At 41.6% G+C, this 24,034-nt stretch overlaps 2 protein-coding genes across 3 annotated transcripts; one reads left to right on the plus strand and one right to left on the minus strand.

Moving 5' to 3' along the window:
• Positions 1-1,440: 1,440 nt before the first annotated feature.
• Smp_103470.1 (mago nashi protein homolog) lies at positions 1,441-2,858 on the plus strand (the record flags this gene model as incomplete). Its single annotated transcript, XM_018792744.1, has 4 exons — positions 1,441-2,404; positions 2,438-2,496; positions 2,531-2,724; positions 2,759-2,858. The coding sequence occupies exons 1-4, from the start codon at positions 2,317-2,319 to the stop codon at positions 2,856-2,858; spliced, it is 441 nt and encodes a 146-aa protein (XP_018644478.1). The 5' UTR covers positions 1,441-2,316.
• Positions 2,859-8,093: 5,235 nt separating this feature from the next.
• On the minus strand, positions 8,094-24,032 carry Smp_103460.1 (eukaryotictranslation initiation factor,putative; the record flags this gene model as incomplete). Of its 2 annotated transcripts, XM_018792745.1 has the most annotated exons (5): positions 8,306-8,481; positions 15,795-16,086; positions 23,548-23,748; positions 23,791-23,961; positions 24,007-24,012. In XM_018792745.1, 5 exons carry the CDS (start codon positions 24,010-24,012, stop codon positions 8,306-8,308), a joined length of 846 nt encoding a protein of 281 aa, XP_018644477.1. The 2 variants fall into 2 exon arrangements, with proteins under 2 accessions (XP_018644476.1, XP_018644477.1); XM_018792746.1 differs by having other exon boundaries at positions 8,094-8,481; positions 23,548-23,961; positions 24,007-24,032.
• Positions 24,033-24,034: the final 2 nt, after the last annotated feature.

Here is a 24,034-nt window from a genome sequence, read left to right on the forward strand (position 1 = left end):
GTGAAGACTTATGAAGAAAACTTTTTTTTTATTCAACACTACAGTATAAATCCGAGAGAAATTGGATCAATTACGAGGTGCTACTAGGTTGTCTGCTGGCTTTCTGGGGTGTAGCAAACTAATTCAACATAAGTCCAGAAAGAATGGGGGTAAGAAAGCGTAGCGATTAAGCAATATGTTGGATTTTCAGTAGATGGTTGGTCTAATCCTTCCTAGATTGGATGCAGATGGACTGACTGGAAGAAAATGACGAAAATGGTGAGAGATTTGCAAACTTATGTGCATTCAATAAACTGGTCATAGGCGGCACTATATTCCCACACAAACGCATTCACAAAATCGCATAGACTTCACCGGATCACACTACGCATAACCAAATCGACCATATCTGCATCAACAAAAAGTTCAAGAGGAACATGAAGGATGCAAGAACCAGGAGAACAGCTGATATAGCCTCAGATCATTACTTGCTGGTCGTCAAGATAAAATTAAAACCCAAGAAGCACTGGATAACGTGGCAGACAACATCACAAAAGTTTAATACGGCTTTCCTTCGGGATACTGACAGACTCAACGAATTCGAGATAGCCCTCAGTAATAGGTTTCAGGCCTTTCACGATCTACTCAGTGGAGATGGAAGTACCACAGAAAAAAACTGGAAAGGGATCAACGAGGCAATCACTTCAACATGTCATGAGGTTCTGGCCCATAAGAAGCACCATCACAAGGAATAGATCACTGTTGGCACACTGAATAAGATTGAAGAAAGGAGGAACAAGAAGGCAGCAATCAATAGCAGCCGAACAAGAGCAGAAAAGGCCAACGCACAAGCCGAATACACAGAAGTAAACAAGCAAGTGAAGAGGAGCATCAGAACCGGCAAACGTAAATATGTGGAAGATTTAGCAATGACGGCAGAAAAGGCTACAAGAGGAGGAAATATGATACAATTGTATGATACAACAAAGAAACTCGTTAGAAATTACCGTAAACCAGGACAACCAGTTGAAAGCAAGGGAGGAAAAGTAATCACCGACGTTGAAGAACGACGAAACAGGTGGGTAGAACACTTCAAATAACTCTTGAATCGACCAGCTTCACTGAACACATCCAACATCGTAGTAGCACCCACGGATATTGGCTCACCAACAATTGAAGAGTTCATCATGGCCATCGGACTAATCAAGGGCGGCAAAGCAACAGGAGCAAACAACATTCCAGCAGAGGCATTGAAAGCAGACGTAGCAGCAACTGCAAAGGTACTGCACATTCTTTTTTCAGTAACATCTAGGATGAAGAATACGTATCAACTGACTGGAAAGTAGGACACCTGATCAAAATACCATATAAAGGCGACTTCAGCAGGTGTGAGAATTACAGAGGCATCAATCTTCTCTCAATACCAGGAAAAGTCTTCACGGGATACAGTGGACAGCTAGGATTAAGCGTAGCGATTAAGCAATATGTTGGATTTTCAGTAGACGGTTGGTCTAATCCTCCCTAGATTGGATGCAGATCTTGCAACCAGATGTAGGTATGCGGTACTTTGAAGCCAAACTTGCGAGTATTTAAACAAGACTCTAAATGCGAGCATTAACTTGCAAATTTGAGCAATAATGATGGTGAAAATGAAAGAAATGCAAATAAAATAATAACACCATGATGATTAATTATATCATCAGCAGTTTCACATTGCGCTTCATAAGATCTAATAAACAAGGAAAAATATTAATTGAATGTTTCGATTTTTCTTATTGTCCTAAATAACATAACTGTTTGTTGCAATGGTCAAGGTCATGCTTTAGGCATTGTGCGGTGGAGGCGGGATTTGTCTGGAGTATTAGTCGTTGTTTTTTTTTCGTCATCATATAGTTGAAGGGAGATCTATCAACTTACTCTGCATCTATCCAAAAAACAACATATTTTGTATGTTAATCAGACTGAAGGGACTTTTTTAAAAAGGTGTTTTCATATCATAAGTGAATTCCTTACGTGAATTATGTCATATCTTACACGCTATCGTTTTCACCTTTTTCTCGTAGAAGTAACTCCTAAAACCGTGTCTATTTACGGTAGTTGCGTACTGTGGAGATTTTAAATGTCGTTTCTGTAGGTATGGTATAATGATACACTTCCAAACCCAATGACAGTTTATGAATCAGTATTTAACGAAGTTAGGTATTTCTAACCTCTATGTATGCAGCACTCAATTTGCTTGATACTACAACTCACCTCACTCCCGTCTCTTTATGTGTAGGTAGTGACCAGGGAACTGCTGATCGTCCGTCGAGATAATTCAAAAAAAGTGATTAACAAATGACAAGCTCATTTTATTTGCGATACTACGTTGGTCATAAAGGCAAGTTTGGACATGAATTTCTTGAGTTCGAGTTCAGACCTGAAGGTAAAGTTTACTCACTTGTAACAAATTCTTTAGGCAAGTTAAGATATGCTAACAACTCCAATTATAAAAATGACACAATGATTCGCAAAGAGGTACAATTACTTTAAAATTCAAATAATGCTCCAGGCGTATGTTAGCCCCTCTGTAGTGGAAGAGCTGAAGAGAATCGTGTTGGAGAGCGATATTATGTCGGAAGATGATGCTTCATGGCCAGTACCTGACAGAGTTGGCCGTCAAGAGCTCGAAATTGTTTGTGGCGATGAACACATATCTTTCACAACTTCAAAAATAGGATCCCTGATTGATATTACGAATAGCAAGTAAGTTACTCATTTAATCTAATTTTGAACAAAGGGATCCTGAGGGATTAAGAACATATTACTACTTAGTTCAGGACCTCAAGTGTCTGGTGTTCTCGCTGATTGGATTGCACTTCAAAATAAAGCCAATATAATACGTTCCGTTTCCTAGTATTTTTCTGCTTCAGCTTATTCTTTTGGGCACCTAGGAGCAAACCAATAATTTGGACGAAAATGATACTCAGTTGGATGTACAGTAGTACTGTATTTTCGGGCAGAGTAAAGATGAAACTCCAAGTACTATCTTAGGTTGAAAAATCGTATAGATATTAGCATCGAGATGTGGCTTTCGACACTGTTGCTAGTTAGATTGGATGCCAGTCAGTCATCTACAACGTAGGACTAAGTACATATATGTGTCGGTCCAAGTTATCATGCCCCAATAGCACAACATGAACAACTAATTCATAAAAGTTACTTCAAGAATACAAAAAAGAGCATACAAGGATATAACATAGGGAGAAAGAACTATTTGGTAAAAAGAAAGGTATGAAGTAATTTTAATCTCACGGTTTTAGGGAAGAAAAAGTGTGTATACACCTGCGCCATTGTGATAGATTCTGAGCCATGTCACTCAGTTTCCAACCACCGCGCGGGCCCCAACCAAGTAGTCTGCATCTAACAACATGGCTGAGACAAGGAGTTAGTGACTTTATGAACGAGTGCCACGGTTTGCTCTGACCGCCCATGACTTCTATCAGTGTTCAAATGTATAAAATATCTGTCTACGAAAATCCATGAAAAGATTTAGTTTGATTATTTCAATGCAGAAAGTAATATCTTAGCGATTTCAGTTAGGGCTCTTCAAAAACATACTCTTCTTGATTATAATTAGGTTTCTCGCCCGTTATCATTTTGATTGAAATACAAAGGATAGGACGATATGTATTGTATTGGTAATGGCTGTGTTTGTGATAAACCACCGACTTACTTGCGCCAGGTGTCAGTAGAATAAGTTTGAACATATTCGTTTCTGAAGCTCAACCAAATACTCCATTACGCTTTTGAGATATAGATTTATTGCTCAGGTGGTGATTTTGGCGAAGTCTCATTCTCAGAAGAGTGGACTCCAACTCGCACTAAAAGACCGCTCAGCATCAGTGAAAAGCAAAATGCTAATAGACGCACCGTGTGACATCGCAGTAGGTAGGTGTTTATATCCTTAAAGGCCGGCTTGATATTAGTACTCGGTGGGGTTTACTTACGCCTGTTGCCACTCGTGGTGGAGCATAAACTGTCCACCAACATTATCCATCCAACTCTGTCCTTAGGAATTATTCTCAGTTCCTATCCATCCTTTTCATGTCTGTTTCCAATTCCCAGCGTAATGTGTTATTTGGCCTTCCTCATTTCCGTTTCCCTCCACGATTGAAAGTTAACCCGCTTGCCTCGTGATGCAGTTTCGTGATTTCCGTATGTATGTCCTATCCATTTCCAAAGTCTTTACCTAATTTTCCATTGAACAGGAAGCTGGTTTGTCCTCTCCTACAGTAGGCTGTTGCTGATGGTATTCAGTCAACGGACACTGATTATCTTGCGAAGACATCCGTTTATAAATACTTGTATCTTTTCGATAATGGTTGTGGTAGTTCTCAGCTCCGTACACTATGACTGTCTTGACGTTCGTATTGAAGATTCTGACTTTGATATTGGTTGACAGTTGTTTTGAGTTCCATATGTTTTCGAACTGTAGGAATGCAGCCCTTGCTTTGTCAATCCTCGCCTTTACGTCTCCATCACATCCTCCACATTCATGGATGATATTTCCCTGGTACGTGGGACATTCCACCTGTTCCAGAGCTTTCCCATCAAGTGAGATTCGGTTGGTGATTTCTCTATGCACAAGTTTGCAGTGTAGTCTGTTGCTTAAATTCCGTATGGTGTTGACGACTTTCTCAGGTACTCCGTAGTATCGAAAACGTTTCCGTGAAGTCTTCCTATCCACACTCATATGCTTGCTCATAATCAAGAAAGTAGACATATAGTGACGATTCGCATTCAATTTATTGTTCTACGATGATCGTTGGTGTCGCGTTCCGTTATGTGCACGACCCATCCTTACGGAAACCAGCTGCTGATCTCGAAGCTGGGCGCCTACTGAATCTTTCATCCGGTTTGGCAACACCGTTGAAAAAGTTTCTTGGTTCTGATGGTGTTGTTATTCCTTTGTATTTCTCAAATTTGCTCCGATCTCGTTTCTTTGTTATGTCGATGTGGTGTCCTTCCTTCCAGTCCATCGGCACTTGTTCTTCCTCCTAAATCTTCCTGAATAGAACATGAAGCATACTTGCAGTTAGGCCTGACTTTAGTGCTTCGGCTGTTATATATACAGGTCCTGTTGCTTTCACATTCTTGGTTTATCTGACAGCCATGTTGACTTCGATCTTTCGTGGAGTGACATCTATAGGAAGGTGGGTGTGTGCTGCGTTGATGACGGGTGAATTCAGCGGAGCTAGCTTATTTAATAGTTCCTCGATGTGTTCCACCCGTCTGTTCCTCCGCCGTAGAGTCTCGGTGATTGTTTCGCCTTCTTTATCCTCAACTGGTCCCTCTTTTTTGTTAAATTTACCTCCTAGTTTCTTCGTTGTCATATAGCTGTCTCATATTTCCTTCCTCTGCAGCTTTTTCCACTGTCGTCTCTAATGCTTCTCTTCACTTACTTGTTTGCTCCTGTGTATTCAGCTTGTGCCCTGACTTTCTCTGTTTTTGTCCGGCTGTTGTTATTGCTGTCTTCTTAATCTTCCTTTCTTGAATCTTGTCCAGGGTTTCGATAGAGATCCATTCCATATGGTGATGCTTCTTGCAGCCCAGAACCTCCTGACACCTTGAAATTAATGCTTCTCCGATCTATTTCAAGTTGTCTTCCATAGTAGTTTCTTTCAGTGGATCTTGTATGGCTTGGAACCTGTTGTTGAGAGTTATCATGAATTCGTTGAGTATTTCGAAGGAAGGTTGTATTAAACCTTTTTACTGCTGTTTTTTTGATCGTCGTTTCATTAGCTTCAGTTTTATTTCTGCAAAAACCAGGTGTTGGTTTGAAGCTTTGTCAGCTCTCCTGCCCATAGATTTGTGAATCTCACTATTCTTCCAGTCAGTCCATTTCGTCCCATGATACCTTCATTCCTGGTATTGCTCATTCCGACTTTGGCGTTTAGGTCTCGCATCACGATGGTCAGGCCATTTTCTGAGCACCTCGCTATGATCGATTGCAGCCTCTCATAGAACTTATCGTTGTCTTTGCTATCATTGGTGGGTGCATAACATTCATTGTGTTTCCCTCCTTTGTTTTGAAGGATGCTTTGATGATTCTGGATCCATGAGGTTCTCATCCAATAAGTGCTTTACGTGCTTCTTTGAATAGCATCAGAGCAACTCCCTGATTGTGTGGAGCATTATCCTCTTCGTGACTGGAGTGCAGCAGCATTTCTACCGTATCTAAACTTTGCTATCGAGCTTGGGTCTGATAGATGTCGCTGGTTCCGCGTACTGCCAAGTCGTATCTCCTCATTTCTGTTGCCATTGGACTGGTCCACCCGGTATCCCACATTGTCCGAACGTTACATGTACCTATATTGATTGTCGCTCTGGTTGCTAGGATTGGCATTGGCCTCGTGACTTCCGAAGAATCCTTGTTTTCACTTTGAGGGGTCGTAATTCTTCTAAATGGAGATCCTTCAACTCACAGAACAGAGTCTGAATTTTTTCTGTTTAGGGTGTTGTTTATCAATGTCGTTTTCTACGAGATGGATTTGATAACCCTATGTCTAACTCTCATCCTTTACACGGGCTTGGGAGCGGCATTAACCCAAGAAGAGCCACAAACGGAGTTCACCCGGTATTCGCGTTCAGTCACCCATGCAAGTACTGAACGGGCTAAACATTACTTAACTCCGGTGATCGGACGAGAACAGGTGTTTTAGATATTTGTACAGCTGCATGTATTTTTGCTTTCAAGTAGAATATGTATGAGAACGTTCATCTGAGTATGATCAAGTTGATGTGAGACATTAAAGAGGAATAATGTATTTATTGATGGGAAACTACATTAGAGCTAATCTCTCACATATTGTTGAAACAGACCGATTAAATCGTATATAGTCCTGCTTAGTGAAGCTATAGGATCATGTAGTGCCGCACTTTATTTACAGAAGTAGCATCACGGGCGCTTTAAAGCAGTACAGGATTCTAGTAAGCTGGTTTCTCTTTCTAATGATGTGTAGAACGAGCGATGTCCACAAATTAGAATGAACAGTCCTAAATTCAGGATAAATGGGCGCATTTTGTTAGCTCCTAAATTTGTGTATTCCATTAACTATTCGTGAACCTGAATGTACGACGTTATGACAATTTTAGATATACTGCACTTGTTGTAAACTCAGATGAACGTACTCGCAATCGAGTATTGAGTTCACGATAAAGCTGAAACCTAAGGCCTATCTCTTTAAACAGGGACGCATTCTTTTTGATTCGTTTATACGGTTCCATGTTCAAAAAGCATGATATTATGTGGAGGTTTCCATTCTCCCACTTTATACTCAGGAATAGAATCGAGCAGCCTCTGTTTAAATAACTCTTGCCTACAGGCGGAGACAAGACATTCAGTCATGGTGTGCATGCATCACATACTGGTCCCAATGCAGTCGAGTCTCGGCAATTGGACGGGCCAAACTTCCAACGACTTAATAACGATTGGTATATAGGACAGTACCACGTCAGTTGTTATCAAATGATGCTGCTGCAATGTACAAGCAGGTTTTACTCATCACTTTTGCAAACTGAAACACCACCTAGCATTTTGGGATCAGTGCATAGGATGAATGGGCTGAATAGTATTTTAGGATCGATGCTAACCGCTTGGATGTAAGCCCTAAATAGATCCACTCAAGTCACTCGATGTGAAGCAAACACGTTATTTCTAGGTCGTTGGACAGATTCCGAACAGAATTGTTCGGAGGACGTCTGCACTTTGAAATGGCGTTGTCAAATCATTGGACACTAAACAACGTGACACTGGAGGCCTTCGGACGTGTTCTGGGTTTTTTCATGAAGTTTACAGTAATGGGAACAAACTTCTACCTCCAAGATACGGGAATTGAGTCGAGATGTTACTCGTATCCAACCGAACTGAAAAATTTCACAACTATGGGAATGCCACTCATCATCCATAGCATAGACATACTCAATTGCAGTCACTCAGCCAACACGATTTTATACTGTTATAAATATTAGTGCAATAAATTTCTCTAATTATTTGTTGAGAATTAAATCTACCTACCGAATTACATGATAACCAACACCCTTTAAAAGTAATCATAAAAAGTGTTGCGAAATATAACCCCTGAAATTCTATATGTACGTCCTCAAGAATAAGAGGTTTCTATTAGTACAGTTTAAGAATCCTGTTAAAACCAGTTAGTAGGTGCGTTAATAAAAGTATCTTCGTACATAATACGAAAGAATACAAATAAAAATAGGATATCGTTTTATTTCGAAGATTTGTACTTAAGGCTGACGAAGTAAAAAACCTGGAACAGTTAGCGTATCATTGTGTTTTCGCTCGCAAAGCAGCACGTTTCCCTGTCAGGGCTTGGAATCCGGAAGTCACTGTTTTTACAGTGAAACGAGATCCACATCGTCGACAGTGGAGGAAAAGAAGTCTTGAGTCTTTGCATAGGTCTGTTTCAGAAGACTGGCAGGTACCACACAACACGTAAGTTCCTGAATAAATAATTAAATAGAAGCAAGAATATGCTATGAATAGTAAAAAATGTAATTAAGTAAAGTTTGACGACCGAATTCTATAGCAAAGCATATCTCCTTAAAACGAAAACGTGATTTTGACTGTAACGGACGATATAAATCAGTTCACTGAAAGTAATAACTAGCTACTTTGTGGACGTTTTCAGAACATCAATAAGTATTCATTTTGTTAAGTTGGTAACTTGCATTGTGACTGCGTTAACAAATAGCATGTTTAGGTCTATTTCCTTTACTTATCTCATAACGTACGACTTTCTGAGTGAAAACTTCAAATAAGTTCCAATAAATGGACAAGATAAATTCTAAAACCCAGGGTTGAACTATAGTTCCAGCACGAACTCGTTGTAGCAATTTAGAATAATAAAATTATTAAAATAATGATGTCAAGGGAAATATACTGTATATAGACGATATTCGTAGTACATGCCAGAGCCACCGAAATCGATGTTTCAAGATAATAACACTAATTGAATTATCGTCGTTGTGTCCGAGCACACGATGCCGAAGCTCTGCATTGATAACATGGTGTTACCACTAGGTGTCAGCAATCATTCGGAGACAACGATGACCAAACACAGAGTCGTCTAACATCCTCAACTCGGACAGGCCAGGTTTCACAAGCGTAGAGCAAAACTGCCTTCACCGACGCGTTGCAGATTCAACCATTGACAGCCAGACGACTAACATCATGAAGGCTCGGATTTGGATAAGTTGCTCTGGCTTTTACTATACATGAATTCATCTCATCACTCACAGCACATACGTAGCTACCCAAATACACGAACTTCTAGATATCCTTCATCTGCTCACGACCCAGAGCGAGTGCAGGTTTAGCGTCCTGGCAGTCTTGTAAAAGTACTTTGCGCTTAAAAGGTGCAGAGCACACGACATAAGTACGGATAGTGGTTGTCAAGTAATTAAATGTGGATTGCATGACTTGAGTGTCATCGCACAGTAAGACAATATCGTCCGCATACTTAAGGTCTGAAAGTCTTTCTCCAGGCAATAGATCCACACTACCATTACATACGTTCATCAGAGCTGTTTCCAGTACGTCATCGACGGCTAAGCTAAAGAATTTCGGGATTAGGAAACCCTACTTGAATGGAACAATAGATAGAGGTGGTTGTATGCCCTCGCTCTGCCTGGGGTGTTTGTATAGAGGGCGAGTCCTTTCTAACAAATCGAAGGTGGGCCTGATGTGAAACATGACGTGCTGCGCTGCAATAGGTACGACGGCGTTCTAACATTTAGGAGGTGATGATATATATGATCAATACATCCTCGACCAAAGTGAGAACCAGCCTGCCTTTTGCGAATCAACCTTTCCCGGGTTTTGAACAATCTGCGAAGTATGACGGGAGCCAATAACTTGAACGCAATGGGTAGTGAACTTATCCCCCGATAATTGTTGCGTATGTGACCTGAACCCTTTTTGAAGATAAAGAAAACTATTCACTCGTTTAACTATGTTGAAACACTTCAATTCCCAGACATTTGTAAATGACTCAGTCAGTTCTTTAGCCAGAAGTTCGTCACCATCTTAAAAAAGGACTGGAGGTAAGTCATATGGGTCTGGTGACTTGTGGCGCTTAGAAACGTGGAGTTCCTTACGAACTTTCGCCGTGTTAGATGGATCAGTCTACACTGGCCTGAGAAGACAAGGCAGTGGTCGATGTTGCCGGGGCAAACGACCACCTGAACTGTTCCTCAAAACTTTCTGTCCATCGTTCAAGTCTGCAAAAGTTGCAGTGGACGGTCACCGTTACCTGGCCTGCGAATTACAGGTTTTCATCGGTCACCCAAACGACTTCCTTCTTTGCCTAGATCATCGACCTGCGCACTCGAATCCACGGCTAGTACTACAATACTTGTCGAACGCACTTTCTGTTGAAGAACAATTAACTATCGGTAAAACTCATCCTTGATCGAGTCCGGGATGCAGCTTGTCGAAGCGTAGGCGATGAAGTAAAAATGTCGTTTTTCATACCGAATACTTATTTTGATCGAGCTTTCTAATCTAACAACACATGACTGTCAGTTGAAAGGAATCAGTACTGCCTTAGCTCTGGCGTTTAGTATGACAACAGAGAAAGTATCTGAATGTGACCAACTTGGTCTCGTGTGCAGTTACGGGTATGAGGGCTAATATCACTTCCCGGCTGCTCACACCGTGGAAGGGTATTTCTTGAGGGACCTGAAAAGGAGGTTAGATTAATGTTGGTCTTAACGACCTGGGAGCGTGACCGCAGTGCCCAACGGACAACCGCTCTTCAAACGACCTGTCTGGCATGGTAGGACCTTGAGGAACGATCGTTCCAGCCAGTATAGCTCGATTGGTTTATCACGATAGGCAAGCATGAACATCACATCAAGGCAGCAGCAACGGTCGTCTGGTTCTGCTGTCTTGACGTGCTGGTCAGGCTTGAAGAGCAGCAAACCCAAGGTCCGAAGGCGAAGTCGTACTGCTGACTGTACAGAGGTGTGACAGCAGTAAGGTGTTTCCGTCAGACAACCATCATAACAGCGTTGCTGCCTTCCCACAAGGAGGGGTGGGTTTAGAAAAGGTCAACCCTAAAAATGCACACCTCGCCTTACCCCACGGATTTCCGTCTCCGGCGGTAAGGTCCTTCAAAGAATGGAGCTAACACAAAAAGGTCGTGTGTGACCGACCTCAAGCAGTTGTCCCTTGGGCACTGCGGTCACGCTCTCAGGTCATCAAGACCACTTCTAACCTAATTTCCTTTTCAGGAACCTCTAGACCAACCCTTCCACGGTGTGGGCAACTGGGAAGTGATAACAGCCCTCATACCTCTAACAGCACTCAAGACCACTGTATTCATAATCAATCTCCTTCTTCACTTCCTACTATTGCTTCTACCTCAACTTTCAACACTAAACTTCCTCTTTCGGTTTCCTCCTCAAGTGTCACCATGGCCAACCATTCTAGTGCGCGAAACACTGTCCCAGGTCTACTAAAACCTCGCTCCAAACTACACATTGGAGCCTTCAACGTACGTACCCCAAGTCAAATAGGTCAACAGGCCTCCTTGGCTAAGACCCTAGAATCTTGTACCATCGATGTATGCTGTGTCTCCGAAACACGCATACAGGATCCCAGTGTGGTCATTCACTTGACCTCACCTCGCCAAAATGGAGAGCCAACGAAATACACTCTCCGTGTATCTGGCGACCCGTTGGCTAGTTCTCGTGGACTTGCAGGTGTAAGCATAGCACTTAGTACAAGGGCAGAACAAGCACTACTGGAATGGATCCCCGTTAACAGTCGCCTGTGTGCTGTCCGGCTAAATGACTCCATAAGAACTCGGAAGGATAGGAACACATGTCGTTGCCTTTTCGTCGTTTCTGCCTACGCTCCCACTGACTGCAGCGCGGATGAAGTAAAAGATGACTTTTATAGAAAGCTCTCTGAACTTCTTCAAAAAGCTAAGCGCTCAGACATAGTACTCGTAGCGGGTGACTTTAATGCCCGATTGGGCAGCTTAAATCAAACAGAAAGACATTTAAGTGGGTATTTTAGTATTCTGGCTCAACGAACCGATAATGGTGATCGTCTGTTGCAACTATGCTCAGACAATCGTTTATTTTTAGCAAGCACTAATTTTAAGCATAAGGAGAGAAATCGTCTAACATGGCGACCACCTGCACCAAACCAACGATGGACTCAAATAGGCCATATTGCCATCAGTTATCGTTGGAGAGGCTCGATAGAAGATTGTTGCTCGTACTGGAATAGCTGTTTGTACTCTGATCACGCTTTAATACGAGCACGCATTTGTCTGCGCCTCACTGGACGCAGGGAAACTACACTAAGAAGACCCATTAGGATTGAACTGGAGGACGAAAAAGTCGAAAGTAAGTCCCGGGAACAACTGAGTTCACATCTAGGCAGTTCTGTAAACGAGACTGACCCAGATGCTGCTTGGAAAGACATACGAACAACTGCGGAAACAGCAGTCACATCTATTAGTAATTTAAACCATAGGGTTCCAAAAAACCAATGGATTTCTTCCAAGTCTATTTCACTGATGGATTTGCGTAAACTCATCCCATCAGGCTCTCAACACGACGAAGAGCGTAAACAAATTAGATCTAGGTTGACTAAAAGTCTAAGGAACGATCGTGAGCAGTGGTGGGCAACGAAAGCAAAAGAGATGGAAAAGGCAGAGGCTGTAGGCAACACCAGGCAACCATTCAGACTAATAAAAGAAACCGGAATTAAGAAGTCAAGTGTAAGCGAAACAATCTGGGAAAAAGAAAAAACCCTTATCTGCTCTCAGCCCAGACGTTTAGAGCTATAGACGGAACACTTTAAGGAGCAGTTCAGCTGGCCTTCAGCTACTGCACAACTACCCACTATTCCCAGACAGTCTGAATGGAACATTGAAGTAGGTCCCCCGACCCTACCTGAATTTCAAAAGGCTACAACTAATCTGAAACGAGGAAGAGCAGCTGGTTCAGATGAATTGGCTCCAGAGGTCTTTAAATATGGTGGTCCAATTTTAGCGACTAGGTTGACTAACATTCTGGCTAAAATCTGGGAGTTGGACGTAATCCCATCTGACTGGTCACAATCACTTATTGTCCCAATATATAAGAAGGGGCCAAAATCATCCTGCGATAACCATAGAGGGATTAGTCTGACTAACATAGCATCTAAAATACTATCCTCAATAATTACCGGGCGCCTAACTAAGACTCGTGAACTGCAAACACGAGAAAATCAGACTGGCTTCAGACCTGGTCGTGGCTGCATCGACCACATATCCACTATTTGTCAGGTTTTAGAGCAGAGGCATGCTTATCGGCGTCCGACAATGATAGTTCTTCTTAACTTGAAAGCAGCATTTGATTCTGTAGACCGAGAGGTTCTGTGGCAGTGTCTGTCATTGAAAGGTGTACCTCAGAAGTACATAAACCTTGTGAAGGCTCTTTACTCGAACGCTACCAGTCGAGTGAGAGCTTATGGAAAACTGTCATCTGATTTTACAACCTCAAGTGGTGTCCGACAAGGCTGTTCACTATCCCCATTTTTGTTTAACTTCATTATAAACCTATTGCTGGAAATAACACTCCCTTCGACTGAATTTTCAGGAATTGATCCCCTACCAGGAGGTCTACTTATCGACTTAGAAAACGTGGATGAGATAGTCCTGTTTGGTGAAGACGCTGCCAAAATGCAGAGTCTTCTGTTAGCGCTGAGTAACAATGCCAGGATGTTTGGGTTGCGTTTCTCCCCATCTAAATGTAAATTGTTACTTCAGGACTGGCCTGGGTCAACACCTGAATTACAGATAGGGAGTGAAGTAGTCGAACGCGTCGACAACTTCACTTATCTTGGAAGTCTGATTAGCCCTAATGGGTTGGTGTCTGACAAAATTTCAGCACGGATTCAGAAAGCTCGTTTGGCTTTTTCCAACTTACATCACCTATGGCGAAGACGAGATATCCATCTACCAATTAAGGAACGAGTATACTGTGCAGCAGTTCGCTCTGTTCTACTTTACGGCTGTGAAACATGGCCATTAAGAGTAGAAGATACTCGTAAGTTACTAGTATTCGACCACAGATGCCTTAGAAATATTGCTCGCATCTTCTGGTATCACCGGGTAAGTAATAGTGAGGTTAGACACAGGGTATTAGGGAATGATGGTAAATCATTTGATGAGATCATGAATCTTCATCGACTGAGATGGTTGGGCCACGTGTTACGTATGCCTGAACACCGATTACCACGACGCGCAATGCTGACTAGTATTGGCGATGGTTGGAAGAGAGTTAGGGGCAGCCAAACTAAAACGTGGCATCAGTGCTTGAAGTCATCAACTCCCAGTTTGAGCCATGTTGGTAGATGCAGACTACTTGGTTGGGGTCCGCGTGACTATCGTAACCAATGGTTGGAGACTCTGTGTGACATGGCTCAGATTCGATCAAAATGGTGTAGGTGTATACACTCTTTATCTTCCCTTAAACCTTAAGATTAAAATTGCTTCATAACGTTCTTCCTTCCTTTACTATGTCTTTATATACAACCTATCTTTTATAAACTACCACCACTAGATTAACTACTTCTATGAATCCGGTGTTCATCTTGTTGTGCTAACGAGGTATGGCGTATGCATATGTGTGCCTGGTCTACGTTGTAGCTAACTGACTGAGAACTAGACAAGGATGCCATACGGTCCCCGAATAAACACAGGTGAAACAAGGTTTTGAAAACGATTAAAATAATCTGCTACAAGTTTTAGACACTTTCAGAATACTGCACTGAAGTATTATGTTTCCACGAGGAATCTATTATACACCCTTTATGATACGGTAACTTTGCTTATGGACCGATATTTGGGGAGTGGTGCTCAACATAACTTAGTGTATTGAGAGGTTATCAGAAACGAAAAATGAATCAGTCTTTCTTGTTGTTGTATAGACAATAATAAGAAGGGCTTGAACTGTGCTTACGTAGTCATTTTATCGTTTATGACCATCACTTTGCCTATAGCATTATTCAACTTTACGTAGTTTATACATCAAGAGTTTCTTTGTTTCAGGTTCTTATATCGAGTTCAATAGAAATGAGAACAGCCTGACCTTTCGATTTCTAATCTCACAAAAAATGTTCAAATATGCTAATGTAAAATACTCTGAACTAAACGGAATTGTTTGTCAGTCTGATTCAACACCGAGATCAAGGTGAAAAACAAAACCAATATCTTTCGCACTGTCATGTCGCTGCGCAGGGGCCATGCTAATCTTCTCTGTATCGTTCCAATTTTAGTATATGTACCGCCGAAGCGAGTCATGTCGCTGCTATAAACTAACGTTCAATTCTCGAATAAAAAATCCATCTTTTTGGAGATGTCATACGTTATTTATGACAATGACCAGTTTATCTGTTGACATAACTAAAGTATCAAGAACAGTAAAACGAAATTACTATGATATTACGTAAATCAACGATTTGTATGACTTAACGATGCAGAACCTGGTATAATCTAAAAATGATCGGCAACATATTAACAGATCTACATACTTGGCTGATGAAAACCTGAATATTACCGGAAGATAAGAATGGATTCAATTCTTTGCTTCACAATGAGGAACCGAAGATTATAGAAATTATTTTAGACAAGCACACACACATTTCAGTTACCTACAATCAAAGATTTACAAAAATCATAGGACCGAGATACTATAACTAACACGTACTTCTATTATTATCAATTTTAAAAATTACAGATCATGACACTTACTACAGTAGTTTCTCAACACAGGTTCCATGTGTTTACTTGTATAACGTCCACGAATAAGTAAAGCACCGTTAGCATCCACTGAACCTTGAGTACCCAGTTCAGTTAGTATGTATGTTGTGAGATGAGACTGATCTCTCATTAAAGAACGACAAATAGTTGAAAAATTTACAAAAAGAGTCTTTTTGGTCCCGACGCGAGCCATTTGGGGGGGAACCATTACGAGCTTCCTTTTCTGATCTGATACAAGTTCAGGATTCAAATCACCAAGCTGAGCAAAGACTCGTGTTAACAACTATTAGAATTTTTAAAAGAGCAGCAAAACATGCACCGATGAAATAATGATAGTTCATCTGCAAAAAGTCACAAAAGACTATTTTTAAACATGAGCGAAGATTATTTCATATTATTATAGCACTCTTTAATGTTCATAATATACATGGCCAGGTATGGTCATATTTTAGCATAATATGCATGTGAAGACCAGTCTGGAACGACCAACAACATTCGTACACAGGTGTCAAGTCATGTGCAGTAATCTTCCACTTTATAGTGATGTATTAAACTGGCCATCTTTACTTTCGTCTCTTAATCCTAGCACCAGCAAATAGTACGTAGTTTGTTACTGAAATGACATCCGTACAGCATGCATCCCGATAATTATCCCAAACATCGGTCCAAGTTTTCATACCCTATTAGCACAGAGAGATGTTGTCAGGACGAACCCCACAATAATATAGGCAGTAACAGTAGCAGTGGTAATTTTAGGATTTGGGGAAAGATAGGGAGCGGATGCACTTACGCCATTTAAGACGATTTTGAGCCATGTTATTCAAAGTCTCTAACCATTGGTTACGATAACCACGCGGACCCCATCCAGGTAGTCTATACCCATTAATATTGCTAAGTTCAATTGTGACTTAATTTAATGATGCCATGCTTTCGTTTGGCCGCACTTAACTTTCTTCCAGCCTACTGCTACACCAGAAAACACTGCTCGTCGAGGTAGGTGGTGATTGGGCATACATAACCCATGTTCAAACCACCTTAGTTGGAGATTTACTACCTCCTCGAATGATTTACCATCTTTACCTAGTACTCTATTCCTAACCCAGACACTGCTTACTCCAAGGCCCCAAAATACACAAGCAATGCTTCGAAGACACCCACGATCGAATACTAATAACAGATATCTTGCCTACGCCAAAAGTGACAAGAATTAGTCGAGCTTTCTGAATCCATACTGAAATTTCGTCAGTACTGATAAGACTCTCAAGATAAGTGAGGTCGTTGATGCGTCCAACTACTTTACTCCCTGTCACTAATTCAGGCGATAGCACAAGACAATCCTAAAGTAACACTTTACATTTGGAGGGAGAGAATCTTATTCCAATCATGCTTGCATTATTGCTCAAGGTGATCAGAACACTGTGAGTTTTAGCAGCGTTTTCACCAAACACAACCATATTATCTGAGCATTCAATAAGTGAATCTCCTAGAAGAAGATTAATCCCTGAAAAGTCAAACGATAAAGTGTTATCTCTCAAAACATGTCTATGATAACGTTAAATAAGAATGGGAAAGCGAACAACCTTGACGAACACCACTCTACTAATAGTGTTTGAGTGGAGGACCGTTACAAGGTTAATGGACTTCTTTGGTACACCTTTCAATTACAGACACTGCCATAGAACCTTACGATCAGAGTCAGTTTTGTAGACCCCGCTGATTCTTCCTAACGTTTTAAGTTACTGGTAAACATCACTGTTGTTTCCACGGCTTTTTGGACAACATACCAAGCTACCTCGTGATGGATAGCATTCTGACGGTTGTCTAGCTCTTTCTCTAGTTCTTCCTGGAATATATCAATTTTTTCCTACCATTAAATTGAATTCTAAGGGGGTTTCTTGTTGTGGCTCTTGTACTTGCCCCCAAATGCCCTGGTACGGCCGAGAGTGGGGAGAGTACGCTCTCCCTCTCGAAATGCTCTCACATGGCACGCGAATATATAGCCTCTGCCAGGGAAGTCCTACTCACTGCCTTCTCGAGGCGGGGATGTTGTTTACGAAATCGAGAGGACGAAAAGCGAATGCCCAGCGTTTTAACCGGGTTGGTGGACACAATGACTCCACCTAGGGGATTTGGAAAACCCTGATTCCAAACCAATGGTGCACATGGGCTCCAGTATCCTGAAGAAACAAATGGCGTATGAATCAATCGTTGGTCACCGATTACCATGGGACTGCATCTCCTTACGATGCTCTACTGCCTTGTGGATCAGATCTTAAGGTCAAAGGCTCGGGGTGTGGCCCCCTAAGAAACCACCTGCTTCGGTTTGGGCACCCGGGCAGTATTACAGCCCTCGCTCAAATAAATGAAAATTTGTGTGGCGCATATGTATCTGGTGCCTACTTGCACCAATATTTATGTGTTTAAATAAATAAATAACTTTCCCGTTTAATAGGACAGCAAACAAGCCACCGTCTGCTGGAATCCGATCTAAGGGAGCTTGAGTTACTTGAGAAAGCAATGCTATGCTTACAACGAGGCTGCAGGAAGTGGTAATGGGGCCTTCAGTTACTAGAAGGATATAGTGTGTCCGTTTTTTATATTGACAAGGTGAAGTCAAATGAATGACTGTACTTAGATCCTGTATCCGCGTTGTGAAAACGCAGAATATATTGATGGCGCGAGATTCTAGAGTCGTAGTCAAAAAGCATGTGTTCCTATCTCATACAAGGTTCGAACATTAAAAGCTCCGACACGTAGTTTGGAGCGTGGTTTCAGGAGACCTGAAATAATATTTCGTGAATTCAAATCATAAGCATTGGTGGCGCGTGGTAAAAAAAAGATAAATGAGAAGGGTCAGTCATGTGGATGGGATTATTAGGAGATGAGAGAGCGATTTAATCGTCAACAAGAAGATCTCGGGTGCCGATAGAGGCATGAGGGTGGTCGTCACTTACCAGTTGCCCACACCATGGGAGGGCATTTATTCTTGAGGGACCTGAAAAAGAAGCTGAATTAGTGGAAGTCCTAGCGGAGCGTGATCACAGAGCCCAAGGGATAACTGTTTGAGGTTGGCCGCTCATGGACTTTCTTATGGGAAGCCTTCGATGAGTTAGCTCTGCACATTAAAAGGCCTTACTATCGGAGACGGAAATCCGTGGGGTAAGGTGAGGTGTGACATTTCTAGGGTCAATCGTTTCAAACCCCTCCCTTCTGTTGTGGGAAGGCAGCATTGCTGAAGAAGTTGGTTGTCTGGAGCGGGGAGCACTTTACTACTGTCATATCCCTTTACAGTACGACTTCATCCCCGGACCTGATTTTAGTCTGACCGCTCTAGAACCAACCTGGCTAGGGACGGTAGGACATAAAGGAACGTGTTTCATACAATATAGTTCGCATGAGTAATCATGATAGGCAAGTCCGACCACTAAGTCAAGGTAGCAGCTACGGTCCGGTTCATACTCTACGCCGACTATTTCTAAAGACAGGGATGACGATTGCTTTATTCACTCAATTTTATATAAACCTCTTGACGAATATAAACACTAACTTTAAAAATAATAGTGTTCATTTAACCCATCAAATGCACATATACTGGGTAGTAACATGATTATTGATGAATATTTTCCAAGTATAAATGGAAGATTTTTAAAAAGAATGTAACCCGGAACTCATTTTTGGCCTTTGTAAAATATTATGATAATTATGGACTTATAACTGTAGAGCCTGATGATGAAGTTATTGGAAACAATTGTTCGCTCAATATAATTTAATTTAACTCAGCAACCACGCACTTGTTCGTAGGTGATTTTGAACGTTTCGTGTGGATTGTTTATGCCAATGTATGTGCTGTGGGATTCGAATATGAGAATTGAGTATAGAAAGTTGTGTAAACTACGAAGTCGATGTAGAAAGTTGTCTACGTTGACGTAGGCGGTAATGAAGCATACGTAATACGTCCCAACCGTTAAAATCGACGAATCGTAATCGTAGCAAACGGTTAATCACACATTCCCTCATTAATTTAAATACGATAGTAAAATAGCTTTGCCTGACTTTAAAAGCTTATTCGAGCCCGAAGTTAAAATTTAAACAGTCTTCCTTGATTGTTTGACGAGACATGATCACGTAAGATATTAAACACAAGCAGAAAGCGCGGAGAAAACAGAACGATGACTTTATAGCTAAAAAATTTCTACATGACAAAAGTACGATGCTAATGCAAACAAATATACAAAACAAAGTCTGTTTGACTTCAGACACGAACCAAATATGCAGATGAAAATGCGTATAACGGCTATAGTCGCCGGACATTTAGTTAAAACCGCATAGACACAGTTTGAGAAATACCATAACACAATCGTTCGAATGTAAAAGTGGAAGCGAAAACCGCTGGGATAATAAAACTTCAGACTCAACCTCGAATGTAAGAACTTGTTACGCCAGCTGTTTTGTATGTTGCTTATCCTCTGCAAATATTACATTTATTTTATTTATTTAAACACATACATATTGGTACAAAGGGCACCAGATATATATGCGCCACACAAAATAATGAGAATGGGAGGAGAAAGGGGGAAGATGCGTACATATAAAGGAAGAAAAAAAGGATGAAAAAAAGAGAAGAGTAATGATGGGGGAACTGAAATGTACAACCAGAACTCTCTCAGTTAAGAAGTTATAACCACTCTTTATGAAGAAAGTAAAAGGTTACAGCAGGCTAGCCACTGGCTTATATTCTGAGCCATATCTGATAACGTCTCTTGCCACTGTGTTGCACCAACTTTCCAACCCCATCCAGGGAGTCGCTGACAAGTGAACTGAGCCATGTTGGTAGGTGTAGACTTCCTGGTTGGGATTCGCGAGATGATAGCAACCGATGGTTAGAGACCTTGAATGACATGGCTCAAAACCGTTTGCAATGGCGAAGGTGCATCCACTTTGTGTTCTACCAAATCCTAATTCTCTGAATTCCTCATGTCCCTACTCTTTTTCTCTTTTCAAATTTATCTCACTGTATTATACTCCTTCAATAACATCTTCAAACCCTAATCTTTCACATAATACTTATACTCTTACTACTTCTACCACTATGGGATTTGAATCGACAACTTCATCTCTGTGCTAATGTGGTATGGCAACTCAAACTGATGTACGTACGTACAAAGTTCTACGCTGTGACTGACTGACTGAAGGACCAACAGAAGCTAGCCCTTTGCAGCTTTCTTTCACACCATGACACCATGTCATACACTGACCACCTCTCCGCTTTTTCCAACCAGTCCCAGAGTCCGCAAATGATGCACGACGTGGAATTCTCTGGGACGACATTCGTAGAACAAGTCCAAGACACCGAAGTCGGTGTTTCAAGATGGTGAAACCAATTATGTTGTCGTCTCTGCGCCCGAACACACGATGCCGAACCTCTGCATTACTAACATGGTGTTGCCACTGGATGTCAGCAATCCTTCGGAGACAACGATGATCGAACACAGAGTCGTCTAACGTCCTCGACTCGGAGGCCAGGTTTCACAAGCATAGAGCAAAACTGCTCTCACCGACGCGTTGTAGATCCGACCTTTTACAGCCAGACTAACATCACGAAGGCGCCAAAGATGGCCCAGATTGGCATAAGCCGCTCTGGCTTTCATTATATGTGCATCAATCTCACCACTCGTCACCACCAGCACTTATGTAACTACCTAGATACACGAACTTCTCAACTACTTTAATCTGCCCACCATCCAGGGTGAGTACAGGATGAGAATCCTGCCAGTCTTGTAGGATTACTTTGCACTTGGAGGGTGCGAAGCACATGCCGTACCTGCGGACACTGATTGCCAACTGATTAAGTGTGGATTGCATGCCTTGGGCATTATCACACAGTGAGACAATATCATCCGCATACTCTAGGTCGAGAAGTCGTTCTCCAGGCAGCAGATCCACACCGCCATTACTTACATCCATCAGAGCTGTTTCCAGAATGTCATCGATGACAAAGTTGGAGAGGAATGGTTGGATGAGGCAACTCTGCCTGACCCCACTGCTTGAATGGAACAAGGGGGAAAGGTGGTTGTATGCCCTCACTCTGCCTGAGGTGTTCGTATACAGGGCCTTTAAGATGTTAATGAACTTCTCAGGCACACCCTTCTTCAATAGACAATCCCAGAGAACAGTCCTGTCCAACGAATCGAAGGCAGCCCTGATATCAAGAAACACCACGATTGTTGGTCTGCGATAAGTATGACGGTGTTCTAACACTTGACGGAGGGTGAAGATATGATCAATGCATCCTCGACCAGAACGAAAACCAGCCTGTTCCTCGCGAGTCAATCGTTCTCGGGTTTTAAACAACCTACGAAGTATGACAGAAGCCAACAGTTTGGATGCAATCAAAAGTAGACCTATCCTCCGATAGTTGTTACAGAAACGACATGAACCCTTTCTAAAGATAAGGACAATTATCTACTCGTTCCATGAAGTTGGAACACTCTTTAGCTCCTAGACCTTTGTAAACAACGTTATCAGCTCCTTCACCAAAAAGTCACCACCATCTTTAAAAAGAGCCGGGGGTAAGTCATCTGGGCCTGGTGATTTGTAGCGTTTCAAGAGTTGGAGTTCCTTGCGGATTTCCGCCTCGTTTGGTGGATCAGTCGTCACCGGCCATGGTATACAGGACAAACTGGTCGATGTTGCCGGAGCAGCAGGCCAGTTGAACTGCAAATATTACAAGCTGTTTTTGATATGGAAAATATAGTGGATCAATACCATTCGGTTTCCATCAAACGGATATTCCAGAAAGGTGGGAAATAGTCTAGTCGTGTTAAGACAAATCAATGTAACACGTCAGCCGTTTAAAATAGGACGAAACAAACTAAACCCTGCTAAAAAGGTCTGAGATACAGAGAATAATATCAACAAATCCAAACAATCACCATTGAGGTCTATTGTCTGGGATGTAAATAAAATGCACATTAGAAACTTCAAGCATTAAAAATGTGGAGCACATGTTAGCGTAACTAGAATGGTCTTATAGAATGCGTTAAGAGTCATGTTCCGCCCCTGGGTAAAGGTATCTTTGTTAACAATCGTTTAGGTAACTTAGCAGTGTGATTAAGACTCAAATCGTACCTTAGAAGAATGCGCGTAGATCCGTTACCTTTTTTCGCTAACTTTCACCAGATGTTTACACATCAATTGTTACACTTCTATGCCATAGCTTCAGCCGACCAACCCGTTAAAACTGTCCACTTCACCACTTTAGGGATACAGAGATTCGTTATTATTACTTAATGTTGTTTAACAGGGTCATTCGTTTCAGCTCCTGTACTATGAATTTTCCGTCGATACGAATCGTTAAGCAATCGCAAATGTTTTGCAAGTGGGACAGTTGTCCAAACTTAATATCCCAAGAGGGATTTGAAACCTACGAATCACAACAAACCGTGAAGCTAAATACTATCATGGTCTATATGCCACGACAGAGACGTACTAGGTGACCGTCTGAAGCAAGATGGTCATATCAAGGTTATCATTACTAGCCAGTTGCAAACGGGGTTTCATAACAAACTACTGATCTACCACTCATACAGCGAGTGAACTTATAGAGAAAAGCTGACGTTCGGACTAGTTTTTCGAGCAATTAAAGGCTACCACTTTGTGGAAAGACATAAGATGAGTCGACACAATTTCCATAAAGCCCAAAACTCATATTCAGATTATCAAGAAGATAGACGTAGACACTTACCGTTTCATAATCATATCCAGATGAATCCCTCACGATAAGTTCAGATGTATTGTTCAGCTCGCAAACTCCATTTTCATCTACTTCAATCGGTTTGAATTTCCTTTTTTTCTTTTTATCTGAGAAATTAAGCTCATCCGCTAGCTTTTCAGTAAGTTGCTTAACGCCGTTTTCTGTTGGGTCCTTCTCATGAAATTCTGGTTCCTGATGTAATTGTGAACTGAAATATGTAGGAATACTACTTACGTCCTCTTTGTTACCCACGTCATCCAAGCTTAAGAGTTTATCTTTTTTCTTCTTCTTTGAACCAAAGTCTAGAATATCTTGGTTCGCCAGATTGTCTGTTTCATCTTTAAAATCATGCACAAGGGGCTTTGCTTTCTTCTTTTTTTTACTTTCAAAGTCTAAAATGTCGTCCTGCAATGAAAAAGACCTCATTTAAGGAATTAAAAGGCAACCGACAGCCATAGTGACGCGTCCAACTTCCGAT

This window comes from Schistosoma mansoni (assembly GCF_000237925.1).
Source record: "Schistosoma mansoni, WGS project CABG00000000 data, supercontig 0129, strain Puerto Rico, whole genome shotgun sequence".
Classification (NCBI taxonomy): Eukaryota; Metazoa; Platyhelminthes; class Trematoda; order Strigeidida; family Schistosomatidae; genus Schistosoma; species Schistosoma mansoni.